This window comes from Perna viridis, chromosome 15, assembly GCF_037379345.1.
Source record: "Perna viridis isolate PV_CMFRI_1.1 ecotype Kerala chromosome 15, ASM3737934v1, whole genome shotgun sequence".
Lineage (NCBI taxonomy): Eukaryota > Metazoa > Mollusca > Bivalvia > Mytilida > Mytilidae > Perna > Perna viridis.
The window spans coordinates 11430892-11445158 of NC_142459.1; the positions used below are offsets into that span (position 1 = coordinate 11430892).

Consider the following 14267-nt stretch of genomic DNA (forward strand, 5'->3'; position numbering starts at 1 on the left):
CTTGGGTCTTTTATTTCAATTTTCAACAGATTCGCTTATCATGAGTGCGCTGGGATCACCAATACAATCAATGTGATCTACTCTGATCTTCAAATGTAGACAAATAGTTATCTGGCCGAATGTGTGAAATACGTGCATCTGAAGTTTGAAGACATTTGAAATCATCTTTTTTCGGGAAAAAAATAAGCAATTGTTTAGCAAAACTACATCCAGACATATAACTCCCACTTTTCGTGGGATGCAGATGTTTCTGTGTCATGAATTTCGTACATTTTCATTGAAAATCAAAAATAAATAGTTAGGTTATGTTTGCAGCGCTGCTACAACTGTTCAGTATTGTTTCATTTCAATCAGCTTGAGAGCACGATACTGGGAACAATTTATTTACATATTTTTTTTAGAACTATCGTACCTTTCAACACAAGATGTTCAAACGTTTGCTTCTAACCTGAGATCAGGATTTTATTTGTCATACATTGGGAAGATATTGAGTGTGGGGAACGAAGCTGTTGGTAAAACAGCCATAACAACTGTGCTAAAAGGTGAAATACCCGAGCAAGTTAGACAATCAACAGAAGGGATTGATCTTCATATCTATAAAGCAGCTGTTAATATTGAAAGTAAAAAGTGGGTTTTAAGGGGTAGGAACATAACATACTGTAAACGTACTAATTATCGCGGTGTACTAATTTTTGCTATTTTAGCGGTGGACAAAAAAACGCGAAAAATAGTACACCCGAAATTGAATTCAACACTATACAACACAAATCATTTTTTGTTGTTTGGAAATCGCGAAAATTGATACCCGCCAAGATGTTAACTTCACAGAATCCGCAAAAATTGATACGTTTAGAGTAACACGAATGTTATATGTCAATAAATGTCTGGTCCACATAAATTTCACACAATGCTAGTGGTAAAGTGATTCATGGTGGAATAAAATCCACCTGACAAACGAAGCTTTTTCAGTCTACATATGCTTTACAAGAAATAAGATTGCATTTTGTAGGTTTTTAACATGCATGGCTCACTTTCTGTCTGACTTTTAGAACGATTGCTACTTAACTGTTTATTCACCAATGTTTGTCCTTAAATGTGTATCCTCGGGTGAAATTACAGAACATTCCCTTTTTGACATTATATTTTTGAATTGTACATTGTCCGATCATTATTACCCCTAAATACTTCAATATAAAAGAAACAACACCACTCGTTATCACTTATGATATAAAACATAATTTGTAAGGTCATATATAATAACTAGAAAAGAAGATTACGCTAACTTTACCAATGCTTCCAAATTTTAGTGTAGTCCAAGGCTTTCAATATATCTTTTTTCTTTGTGCATGTCATTTTCGTTAATTCGTGTTATTTGTTATGTGTATCTTTCCCCTTGTGTTATGTGAGAAATAAGTTCTGATATCATATAGTGCTTATATCGTGAAGTTTATTTCTCTATTTTTCTATTTTCTTAAATATATATTTGTGGTATACTCAGATTTGACAGCAATTTTGTGTCACAATATTGTATTTCGAGAATGCAGCAATCGTGTGCAAATGACTTTGTCTATTGTTCTCCGTTAACCTAAACTTGCCTACTTTACCTCATGCATGTCCTATTTGGAGGGAATAATTTTACAAAAATGAATGACTCTTTATTTAAATAAAAACTAAAAGACTACATTTTGTTCATTCCTTTTCATTTGGCTAAAGAATTGGCGTAACACTATCAGACCTTCAACAGTTTTGCGATTGTGCAAGTAATTATCAGAAAAATAAATGGTGTTATTTCAACGTTTTTGTTTTGTTTTGTTTTGTTTTTGTGTTTTTGTTTTGTTTTTTTTTTTTTTTTTTGTTTTGTTTGTTTGTTTTTTTTTTTTTATTGTATCTAGATAAGTATTGTATATGCAAAATCAAAATATATGATTGACCGGAAATATTAATTTTGTCACTGCGTTCCTGGCTTGTCAAATTCAATTATTATAAAATGAAATGGGTTAGTGTTAGACAGAATTTGAACTGTGATGTTTAACCTTATATTTGTAATACTTAAATTGACAGAGTCTTAAAAAATTTACACTGCCGTTTCCTTCGCAAATTGATATTGATGTTTGCACAAGAATGATCTTCATGAATGAAATTATAAAATATAAATACGTCGAAACCAATTATAATATTTTTTTCCGATTACTCCTTAAAGAGATTTACTTTTGAGTTCGACGTATTGTAAACGAGGAAATCGAGTGATATACATTTATTGTTTTATTTTGAAGTTTCCATTGTTATTTGTCTGTGTTTGTTTGTGTGTTGAAATACCGACCATTTTTATTCTGAGGAGGGGGATGGAAATATCCAGTCCTTACAATCAATTTGCATGACCAATCTAGAGTGATGTTTACATCGTCTTTTAGTACCCCAAAATATATCAAATGGGCAAGTAGCAATCTCAGTAAATTGATGATTGTATATTATATCCAATTAAAATTCTTGCACATTTATATAGAAAAAAGGGGTGTCAGTAGACAACTTTGGTGTATTCCTTGTAAGTTCATTGAAGGAGGGTGAGAGTGTTGAATTGTGGAAGACTTGGCATTTTGTATTTTTGTAGAGTCCTTGGATAATCTTTATTTTGACAGGGATTCCACAGTTTCATAGTACCTTCCAAAGTGTGTTTCTGTCAACTAGGCTGAGGCCTTCTTGGAGTCCACGAAGTTAATGTAGATGGGTGATCATTGACATTCTATATATGGACTTCTCGATCATGACCCGTAACCGGGCAATTTGGCGAATACATGATCGTCCGCAGTAGCTGAATTCCTCTCCAGATTTCGGCAATGGTCCAGGTTGCTCTTCTGTGGAAGCTTATTGCTGTTTTCAAAGCGTTCACGTAAGGTGCTGTAAGGCAGGTCCGGGTGTCAAAATGATAGGCCCGCAGAAGGGCTAGGCTTGTCATAAAAGGCAACTAAATAGTGCTCAGAACCCTGGTAGGAATGGGACTAGGACGCTCTACCTGTAGAGCAATTGGGTTGTGTGTCGGACTGTCCCAGATGGTGGTAAAGGGTAGCTCTGACATTCTAGGGTTGTTAGGCCTTAATACGGAAAACCTTACCGCAAACCATAGTGGAGCAACATGTTGGGAAGTATACCACGTTCCTCGCTTGTGAAATTACCCTTCTACCGGAGATGGAACCGTAAGGCCCCGCCAGAAAAGGCTAAATTGCCCGACCCTGCACACCTCTCCCAATTTCAAGTGGCAATCAAAATTTGTTGACCTCATTATCCTTGTGTGTGTCTTATTCAATTTATCATCACATGTTTATTTTATCATCTGTTTCGTGTCCATCCCCTGAATATAGCCGAAATATTGCTGCGCGGGCAACAATCAATCAATCGTAGATTTTTTCCGGGTTGATCTTCAAGGCTTTAGGTAAAAAATTGGTTCGGTCCTGGCCTTTCCCAGTCCTTATTGGTAGGGCTTTTATGATTTCATCCTTTGTGATTGGGCCAGTATCAACATCAAGGTCTTCTCCAGGAGTCAGATCAAGAGCATTTGATATATCTTCTCTATTTAAAAGTGGTCTATCTAGGTTTGTAACCATCTCTGTCTGGTTTGGATGTGTTGGTCTTTCGACCTGCCAGTTGACGTGAGATGTTGTACGCAGTTTAAATATATGTACTTTTTCTGCTTATGAAGCGAGTTCCATGAATGATGATTCAGTGAGATTGTTGATGGTCGCCATCCTCAAGCCGCCTGAATTAGTTCATTCTTGAATAATGCACTTAAGAAGTTGTTTTAGAAACTGTAAAAGTTCAGAGCTGTGTACATAGTTTGCATCTTGATATCCATTTAGTTGCTCATAATAACATGAATTTTTCGTTAATATTGAAGGCATCTGTTACATACTTCTTCATACATAATTCAAAATGTTGAATGGCAGTTTATTGTACATTTGCAATATGTACATTAGATTCCTCTCTCTTCCTTTTCTTTTTTTAATTTTGTTTTACCTAATCTTTTTTTTATGAAAAATAGAATACAACATTATTTTTTCCCCATTGTTCAAATTCATTTATTTTTTTTTCTGGCCACAGGCAAAACATTTTTTTTTAATTTTTCTTCAAATTGAAATTAATATTTCTCTCATTTATGACATTGCTATATATAATCACGCTGATGTAAATCAATTTCATTAAGATTTTTGTACATAGACAGATATAGTTTTCTTTGATGAAATGTATTTAATAATTATTACTGTATAAATTAAAAATGATTTTTTCTTCAAGAATTAGATATAATGGATGTTGCCTATCGAGATCTTTTAAACAAACAGCGGGGAGAACACTCCAGAGTTATCACCGGGAAAGATGAGAAAAATAAAGAAGATGTATCGAACGATTCGAAAGAGGAAACCGACTGTATCAGTAAGGAGCCAGAGAAGAGTGGAACCAGTAGCGAACACTCACAACATTCAAAAAACGTAAAACTAAATACTAAGTCGACTACTGAAATGAAAGAAAATAAAGAGCAAGAATTACAAATACAAAAACTGAAAGTACCATTCGCAAAGTGCAAACATTTTGATATCAATGAGATAAAAAAAGAAGGTTTGAGAAGAGAAAGAAAGGGACTCTTAGACCGTGCATTGGCACCGATAAACATGATGGATTTTGGAGGACAAACTCCATTCTATTCAACGCATCAATCATTCCTGACATACAGAGGAATTTATATTCTGGTGATAGATGGCAGTAAAGGTTTTGATGAAGCTTTAGAGACCGAGCCATTAATTCCAGGGCGTTACGGTAAACCAACGACACGGGGTGGGTATTTTTAAATAATTTAATTTTTGTACATTTCTGGACGGCATATGCATTCGTTAGTGTTCATAGTTTTGGAGATGGTAAAATGGTAAGACGATGTGGTCGTCCGAAGAAACATTTTGATTTGTTTTTGCGAGAAAAAAAATAGCGATTAAGAGGAAATTTCAAGACTTTATAAAGAGGTGTTTTGAATATGTATATATATATTTTCATGTTCAATGATATTTCTTAGACATATTTTAGTTTTTAACATTTTTAATCTTTTAACAGAATTCACGTTATTCTGGGTGAACTCGATCGAGTCTTACTCAAGGGGAGGTTCAGAAAGGTTCCCAAAAATATTGATAGTATGTACACACAAGGACAAAGTTCCAGAGGTGAGAGTAATTCAGAGAGCTGATGAGACTTAGGGTTGAACTTGACTAACTGTGTAGTTATTCAAAAAAGTAGATTGCCATAATATGATAACAGGTGTTGAAGTTTCAACCAGTCCATATGTTAAGTCTACAAGTAATCTTGTCGCAAGTGATTATAATTTGAGATATCCATCATAATAGATTGAATATCATATCTATTTAAAAGATTTTTTTTTTCAATACTATATTTATATTTTCAAACAAATGTTGAAGGAGTGCAGCCATGAAAAAACAATATACATATATATATATATATATATATATATATATATATATATATATATATTCATTGTATAAAGTATTATATTTTGTATTGACATTTTTTTTGCATTTTTCTTCTTTTCCTTTTTTTGTTCAGGGGAGGTGATTTTCAATTTTTGTGAATTTAATTTACTGTGATTTTAACAAATTTTGCTATAGATTTATTAAACATTGTTTTTATCAGGGTTTTGTGTATAAAGGGAATTTAAATAGGTATGATAATGCGGTATAAGTTCCCGCCTGTATTTGTACAAGACTTCACAGTCTAAGTAAAAAAAAACATATTTATACAGCGTATAAAAAAAGTTTAATTGCAAGAATTTTAAAGTGTCTTTTAAATATATCTAAGCTAGTCAAATAAAATATCACATAAATGAATCACTCTGTGTTCATTTCTACATGAACTTAGTTAATATTTTTGAGGATCAGTCAATTTGATTTAATATTCTTAATTAAATCTCTACTGTAAACTTTCATTAATTGATATATACTATAGTCCAAAGTAGATGAGAAGATCAGTACTATTTTCACTGAAATAGAGAAGATGTTTGAAGGCACAACGGCACTAAACCACTTAGTGCTAGAACACAGATTGTTTCTTAACGCATTGGATCCTAACGATCCTGGTTATGAAAAACTTAAAGATGTTTTAGTTGATCTGCTCTGTAACCAGCCTTCGTGGGGTGAAAAACTACCAAAATCATGGATCTGTCTCAAAATGATGATACACAAATCGGTAGAAAGTGGCGATGCTATTATGGAATTGGATACCCTGAGATATATCAATCAAAATAACCCAGTTGAAGTTCTGCTAGAAAAAGATTTGCAGTTGTTCTTAAAGATACACCACGCACAGGGAGATATTATATACTTCCCTGTACCAGGACTCAATGATAGCATTGTCATCTCACCACAGTTCTTGATCAAAGCTTTACAGTCATTAATCACTGATACGAGTTTTTGTAGAGATCATCGTCAAAGAACTGTACAATCTATGAACGAAAATGGAGTTTTGAGGCGAAAAGATATTGAAATCATTTGGAATGAAGAACAATATTTGTTCAAACACAAGGATTTCCTGATTTCGCTTATGAATCATCTTGATATCCTTGCAACTCCGCGTCAATACGACGACTCCGGACGGTTAAAGAAGTCTGATATCTTTTACGTCCCTTGCCTTGTAAAAAGTGAGGTCAATCCTCAAATCTTTACCAAAAGTTTAAATAGAAGGGCAATAGGTTTGTCGTTTAAATTTCCCGGTAAGATTTTGCCACCAGCTATTGGTTACAGGTTCATAGCATCATGTATCAATATGTATGAAATAAAAAGATACAATGACGCGGTGATGTTATATTCAGGGATGGTTGTTGTTAGAGTCAAGAAAAATCTAGACCTTGTTGCCATACTGAGGTCAAATAGAATTGATATCTTTCTGGTTCACGAGAATTCTTGCTTTAACATTGTCAGTGACACCGCTGCCGGTATATATGAATGCCTCAAAAATATCGTGGCGAGTATTCTAGAAAGCTATACCGTGACATCTTCGGAAGGTGGGATCAAAGAGAGCTTTAAATTTAAAACAGAGTTCCCTTGCTATAATGCTACATTTCCCTGCTACGGTCAAGGCATGGACGACTGGAAATGTCAAGACCATGGTCATACAATTACAAAGGAAATCAAGGCCGTGTGGACAACATGCAAGGTAATTTAAGGAAAAAAAAATTTTTTTATCACAATAATCATAGAAGATGAAGGATAAAAATAAAACTGTTAGTATATTCTATAATTGTGAAGAACAATCAATAACTGAATTTATCTGCATATTTTGATTAAAAAGCTACATAACATTTTATCATATAAATATTTCATTAATTTCAAATGATTCACATTATATTTGCAGAATTCAGAACCATGTACAGAAGGATGTGAAGGTATATATAAGTTAACCAATTGATATAGTTTGATGGAGGGAGAGGTTTCCTGAACTATAGCTTATACGATAAAAAAAAAGATATCCACTTCATTAAAATAATAAGTAGGAGAAGTATAGTGTTTCAAACTCCCAAAAATGATGTCCTTTAGGTAGACCTTCGCAGGGCAGTTAAGATACTTTCCGGGGAAAAATATGATGGAATTTACGGACCACTTTAAAACGCACTTATTTCTGCCAGATGATAAATATGTTACTGTAAAAGCTATGATATAAGAAAGCAAGAGATAAAAATTACTTTATTTATTGTGTCTACATTTAGAATCGAAAGTAAGCATGTAAAATGACACTTAAAGACATATGGACGAACTTCACAGAAAACCAAAAAAGTCCTAACAGATCCATATAGCCAATACCTTAAACAAATGCAGCGTTAAAAGTAGTTATAGAAAAGTGTAATGCCTACGATTAGCAAAATTGATAAAATCCATTGAAAACATCAGAATTTTGACTTTCCCGCTGTCCGATTTGCTCTGCAAACTTTATACAGGTGATCAGTTTTTAATATCGGATCTCGATTTGGAATAGCTACGATATATGACATAGTAGCATATCCGGCGTATTTCTTCAATATGTTGAAGTAAATGTTCACTTTTTTAAAATGACTAAATTTTAATACAAGCTCATTAAAACACGAACGCAGAAATGGGAAATAACTTCTAATTGAAATCAAAGTACTTATGTAATAAATCAATTGATGTCGCTTGTTTGCCTATCTAAACACCAAATGGCTTTGTATGCGTCCAACATTTGTAGACAACTTGAATATCGAAAGGAAACAACTGGTGTAGTCATGTAAATACATGTAAATAGAAATGAATAAGTGGTATTGATATGAGGTTAGACATCAAGTGTTTTTATTGAAATTTTATTAAATTAAACAAAATAATATGGTATTCCAAGGGCAGATCCAGGTTTTTATATTGAGGTGCGCAGTTATAATTTCTTCAGGTTAAATTTTAGAAATATTTCTTTAGCGTGGGTCCAATGTAAGTATATTTTGTGGTAACATTAGCGAGATATTAAGTTTCAATCTAAAATCGCCAAAATTTACCCTTGACAACCCATGCTTTGCAAATTTTACAGGAGAGGGCGCACGCCCGGCACGCCCCCGCCTGAATCCGCCCCTGTGCTATTCGGCTTAACAGGTTTACTGGGTTATTTTTTTTGTTTATTTGGGTAAAAAATGCGGAATCTAATTTGATGTCTTTTGATATATGGATCTATTTTCTTGCAGCGGTGTAAGAGATAATTTCATGTGCTAGTATGCTTTTTATATATTCAGGTTCTGGCGACTGCTTAATCATTTCTGATTTTTAATCTGAATTAATAAAACGATATGGGTTGTGTCGCCTAAACATGCTCCGAATTATATGACACATGTAGGAAAATCTAACTGTGAATAAATGATAATCATTAAGCTGGTGTATTGATGATTTTTTTCTCTCTCAAAAAACTTCGACAGTCTATATGGTTATAGATAAGCTTTGTCGTAAAACGGCATATATTTTTTATGATCAAACATTATGATAACGGTTTGATACTAGATCTGACCGCTACTCACCACTACCTGCATTCATAAAAAGCAACTCCAAGAGATATGTTTCATGGGTTGGATGTTTGTTTTTTTTTAATATTTGAGTTTCAATCTACAAAAATTGCAAATGTATTCATATTCATATGTACATATTTGTTAAAATATTTCTATTAAGAGCTACATATATACTTTATATAATCATATACTTTAAACAGCAAATTAATTTGCTAGTACATGCTCATGCAATACATACATGTAGAACAAACTTTTTATTTAATCTAAGATGAACATGAAAAGACTAAGTTTGATTTCTCCAGAGTCTGTATGAACCATATACTTTATTAATTAGAAACATTCATTTAGTATCATGGACTTGTGTATTCCATTTCTGCAGAACACTAGTACTGATAACATGCTTAACCAGTAACATTTATAGTTTGAATACTTACTGTAACTACTGTTCCCTTTTACATTTACATGCATGTATGTAACAATCAAACAAACCAGTAACCATTAGATGTTTTCACTGATGATTTAACAATTATATGGATAGAAAAATATGTAATTTTTGAAGAAAACTGATTTATATTTTGTAGTGGTAATAGTGATTGAACAAGTATATAAATATTAAAGGTCATACATAGAAAATTAAAATAAATTAGTTCATCATTATAGCTTTGCTATACATGTATATAAAGGAATCATACATATACATCTGCACTTATTGGAGAAGTACAAAGTACTATTATAGGGAATTTCTGTTGTTTTCACAAGTGCAAAGTGAAGTACTTAATTTTTAAAGAATTTTTAAGAAATTTTAAGAAACACTTTCTCATTTTTTTTTTTTTTTTTTTTTTTTGTAAATACATACAGTAAATTAGAGCTACATGTGTGGTCTATAAATAAGTGCAAGTGTCTTCGTTATTTTGTTCTTTTTTCAGAACATGAAAATGTCAATTCCTGTTCATCAACAAACAACAGTTTGAAAAAATATCTTGCATCATTTGTTACATTGACTTTTATATATGTACATATATGCATACATATTCCTAATACCATGTTATTGCATGTGGCCAAGACACCTCTCAAGAGTCAGTATAAGAAAGTTATTATTTTATTGACCTATCCAACATCAAGGCATGACATAATAAATGGTTGGAGGTATCAGCTTTAACTCAATAATTTAATTTGGTGCATCCTGAAATATATAAATATTCATAATATAGTTATACATCTATACTTAGACTTTCACTATAATCGATTACATGCTATGATTGGATTGTCATCTTATATACAGCTTATAAGACACCTAATATCAGGGTTCTTTAAAGGTCATTTCAATCTTTATATCAAGATATTGACAATTTTCACTTCATAAAACCATGTCCATCATAATAAGAACCAGGAAAAAAATGTCAAACACATTATATTATAACTATGGACCAAATATGTAACAATATGTCAAGCTAAGAAAATTGCAAGCAACACTATTACTAGACAGACAAGATGATTGTGATTGTGCTTGTATATTTGTTAGAAGGGTACATGCCTCATAAAGGAAAAAAGCTCTGCCCACGAATAATGATATGCACATTCACAAAATGGTATATTTCCTCTTTTAAATATTGTGTTCTATAGTCTTGCAATAACATTTTGAGTGAAACATTTTATTTCTTCCTTATACATGTATAATCTGAATAATAAAGCCCCGGGAAATATTAAAAAACACCTCGATATGATCTAAGCGAAGGCAATGGCGTCGACGTTTCGATATGACAGAGTAATCTCCCCTTGTAGAAACCTAAACGAAAGTACCTTAACTACCCTGCGTGTTTAAGAGATGATTATTCTACTAAATGTTATTGCATTATTATTTACTTAATGTTCCACTCTAGGTTTAAGTGGGTCATATTTGACGGAAAAGCTAACAGAACTTCATCTCGCGAAATTAGCCCTCCAGTTTTCCTGGAATGATATAGAAAGATTGGTTCTGAAAATGGGATTAAAACAAGAGGAAATAGAAAATATTAAACATGACTATGGTGCAAATATAAATAATGTAATATTCATGTGTCTAATAACGTGGAACGCAAAGAAGGACGGAACTGTCGGCAACATTGTCAAAGCTATTCGGGACGTAAAACTGGATGTTCACGCAACTTGCAAAGTGAGCTTTGTTTTAATTTGTTCTTGTTTATTTTATATTTTGTCATCTCAAAATAAAAGTAATTATTCATTTACGTTTTAAATTAAAACGAATGCACGTATTACTATATCAATTTTACCATTGTTATTATTATAAAATGATAAGTAAACGGTCTGAACGTATTCTTATATAAAACTTTATTTTCTCTTCGTTTCTTAATGATTTTCATGCTGACTTTGTTAATGATAATTATAACGAAAATTCTGATATTTTTTTTTTTTTTTTTTTTTTTTTACGTATACCATTTTAGATTATTAGAGATGAGCCAATGTGTGAGTAAACTTAGCGATGCATATTATTAGATATAAAATAGCATTTTCAACGTTTTCCATTGCGTAGAACTATATGCAAATACAATCTAAATTCCATCCTTTCGTGTATTTTCATATAAAAAGATAATCAGTCGGAATGATGTTGAAAATGACATAAATTGATCTGTATTACATCTACTTTTATTATTTCTCAGACATCGAAAGTGGCAAATGAATGACCATTCTTACTAATGAATATATGTATATATAAACTTTATGTAGCAAACTTAACTGTTAACTTATTTTAGAGTCGAGTTTAGAAATCAAACATGTAAATAGATCCCAAAATAAAACTTTTCCCAATAAACAAATCGAAATTATACGAATATAATGATGATGTTTTAGCCGTTCCAGACGAATTGTGGATGGAAGAGCCTACTGACAAGATATTGGATGCAATATCAGCTGAAGTTATTATGGAAAGTCTGCTGTTGTCTGTACAACTCGGTCATAAACTGGCATTTTGGCTTAGGAAGAAATATGAAGGAGATAAAATAATTAAAATCAATAGAGAAGTGTTAACTACCTGGAGATCAGAACATCCTGGGAAAACAGGGAAAGACAAAATGATAGACCTAGCCCAGGCTCTGTGTAATGTTGGAAAGAACATCTCCCAGATTTTGCGAGATGCCTAAGAGGCAAAGTTAGCGTACTTTAGTCATATTATTTTTAGATGTGTTTGCAAATATTTCATTTTTCCAGTATTAGTATTTTTGTCATTTTGTTTTATGTGTTAACAAATACGTCCTTTTTCAAGACATACTATTTTCTAAACTTATTGGTATTAAAAGAGCAGTCGATGGCCACAATCGTTTTTTACCGAATGTCTTTCACTGTTTAAGCATTGGTAAAAAATGATATTTTAAATTCCTCAAATGCAGAATGCAAAACAAAATATATATTAGTGTTTTAAAATTATCCATTTCTCAGCAAACAATAATTATACTGAATAAAACGAAATGATCTGAAATTAAACATGATTAAAATGTGAACAAAATGTTGAATATCTTGTAGTATGGTGTTAAAAATGAGGAAAGTAAGTGTTGTTTAGTCTAAAAAGCATGTTTGTTGGACAGCTTATAATACCGGTGAAAAATCCGAACTTGTTTCCATGACCTGTAACAGTAACACACATAATGTGTTCCTAAAATTTCCAAGCATAAAGAAAATAAACAATGTACTAATTTTATCTGAAATTTCATGGAAATGATGCAAACCTAAAGCCCCTAGTCGTTAGCAAGGTACTAACAATAGGTTCAATTTTACCAGTTTGATTTTGAAGTTGAATTTGCTCAAACACAATAATTGTTTATATACCTTTCTGACCCTACTTTATACAGTGGTTTGCCCATATGTTCATGATATATTTATGTTTCTGTGAGTGGAAATATATATCAAACAAACGAAAGTTGGTTTTTACTTTTCCAAATAATGTCATTTACCCATAAAAAACCAACAAAGAACTTGAAAAACAATAATCTGTATTCTTCGTATACAATTATGAAAAAATCAAAATTCAGTACATTCTGCTCTCTTGCCGATATTGCATTACACTCACATAATTTTAATCGATAAATTAACAGAAATATAATTAGAATTTACATGGGTATATCAAAAATAATAATTTTTAACAAGCTTAGATAAAAAAATAAGTCTTGTCAAATGAAAACTCCAAGGCAATTGTCTTATCAATCTTAACAAACATAAACTTGTATGGCTTTTAGCTCAATAGTTGGATTATCCATTCTTTTTTTTTATTTATTATTGTCATACATGTGAGTTCACATTTCTTTTAATATTTCTATTTTAATGCTATATATATTGAATGGTGCAAGAAACTTAAATGTACGTTTTTGCAAATTGCGAAAATTCTCCGATCTGATAATATTAGTTCACTCATGGATGCTTTCTTAATTTAAAAAGACTATTCTTTAATCACTCAATAAACGAATTTTCTCGAAAATGTTTCAGTAGCATTTAGACAAAGGAGTTTTTGACAGAATCAGCTGCCCATGAAATATTCATCATCAGTGCATTTCAATGAACTTATTACTTACAAGTATTATAACGAAAATTATATTTAAAAAAACTTTTTATTGAATGTACAAGAAATCAGAATAATATTTCAAAATGTTGGTATTTCCATACCATGTATTACCAACTGCCTGACTTTTTTGGTGACTCACACTTAATTGATTATTTTATAGTTGTAACACATTTCTTTAGAGAAGAAAGAACAAATGAAACATTATTCTTGCATACCAGAACATGTGTATTTATTTTGTATTGTTTGTATCACATTGTTTACATATAAATAAATTTAGTATAGTGTTTTGTAAACTGTACAATATTCAAATACAATAAATTGATCATTTGGTTATACTTAACATTTGTACTCAGATATACAGTACTCGGATCGTACCACCTGTACGATGAACGATACACGATGGTTTGGAAGGAAACCATTCAGAAGGTGCACTCAATATGTAAAATTCCATTCAATCAGATACACAAAACAATATAAAGCAAAAGGAAATTTCGACGACAGATTTTAAACACTTGACAAACATGACGAACAGGAAACAGTTTAAACGTAAGCGTGAGTTGACATTGTACATGTTATATCCACTTCAGCACGAACGCTTAGTATTTGTTCTTATACGGCAACTGACATAAATGTTACCTTTACAAATGTTGAGATAAATCATAAAATTTAAGCCAACTA

At 31.8% G+C, this 14267-nt stretch overlaps 1 protein-coding gene across 2 annotated transcripts; it reads left to right on the forward strand.

Moving 5' to 3' along the window:
* The first annotated feature begins 513 nt into the window (after positions 1-513).
* On the forward strand, positions 514-13873 carry LOC148596927 (uncharacterized). 2 transcript variants are annotated; one of them, XM_088563555.1, is made up of 8 exons: positions 514-641; positions 4285-4821; positions 5092-5198; positions 5995-7200; positions 7399-7429; positions 10921-11192; positions 11482-11503; positions 11888-13873. In XM_088563555.1, the coding sequence occupies exons 2-8, from the start codon at positions 4296-4298 to the stop codon at positions 12175-12177; spliced, it is 2454 nt and encodes an 817-aa protein (XP_088419681.1). In that variant the 5' UTR covers positions 514-641; positions 4285-4295; the 3' UTR covers positions 12178-13873. The 2 variants fall into 2 exon arrangements, with proteins under 2 accessions (XP_088419681.1, XP_088419682.1); XM_088563556.1 differs by lacking the exon at positions 514-641 and adding an exon at positions 2596-2887.
* Positions 13874-14267: the final 394 nt, after the last annotated feature.

Coding starts and splice junctions, on each gene's coding strand:
- LOC148596927 (XM_088563555.1), top strand. CDS start 4,296: ATGGATGTTGCCTATCGAGATCTTTTAAACAAACAGCGGGGAGAACAC. Junction 7,430..10,920: donor ATGTACAGAAGGATGTGAAG/GTATATATAAGT, acceptor GTTCCACTCTAG/GTTTAAGTGGGTCATATTTG. Junction 11,504..11,887: donor TATTAGAGATGAGCCAATGT/GTGAGTAAACTT, acceptor ATGATGTTTTAG/CCGTTCCAGACGAATTGTGG.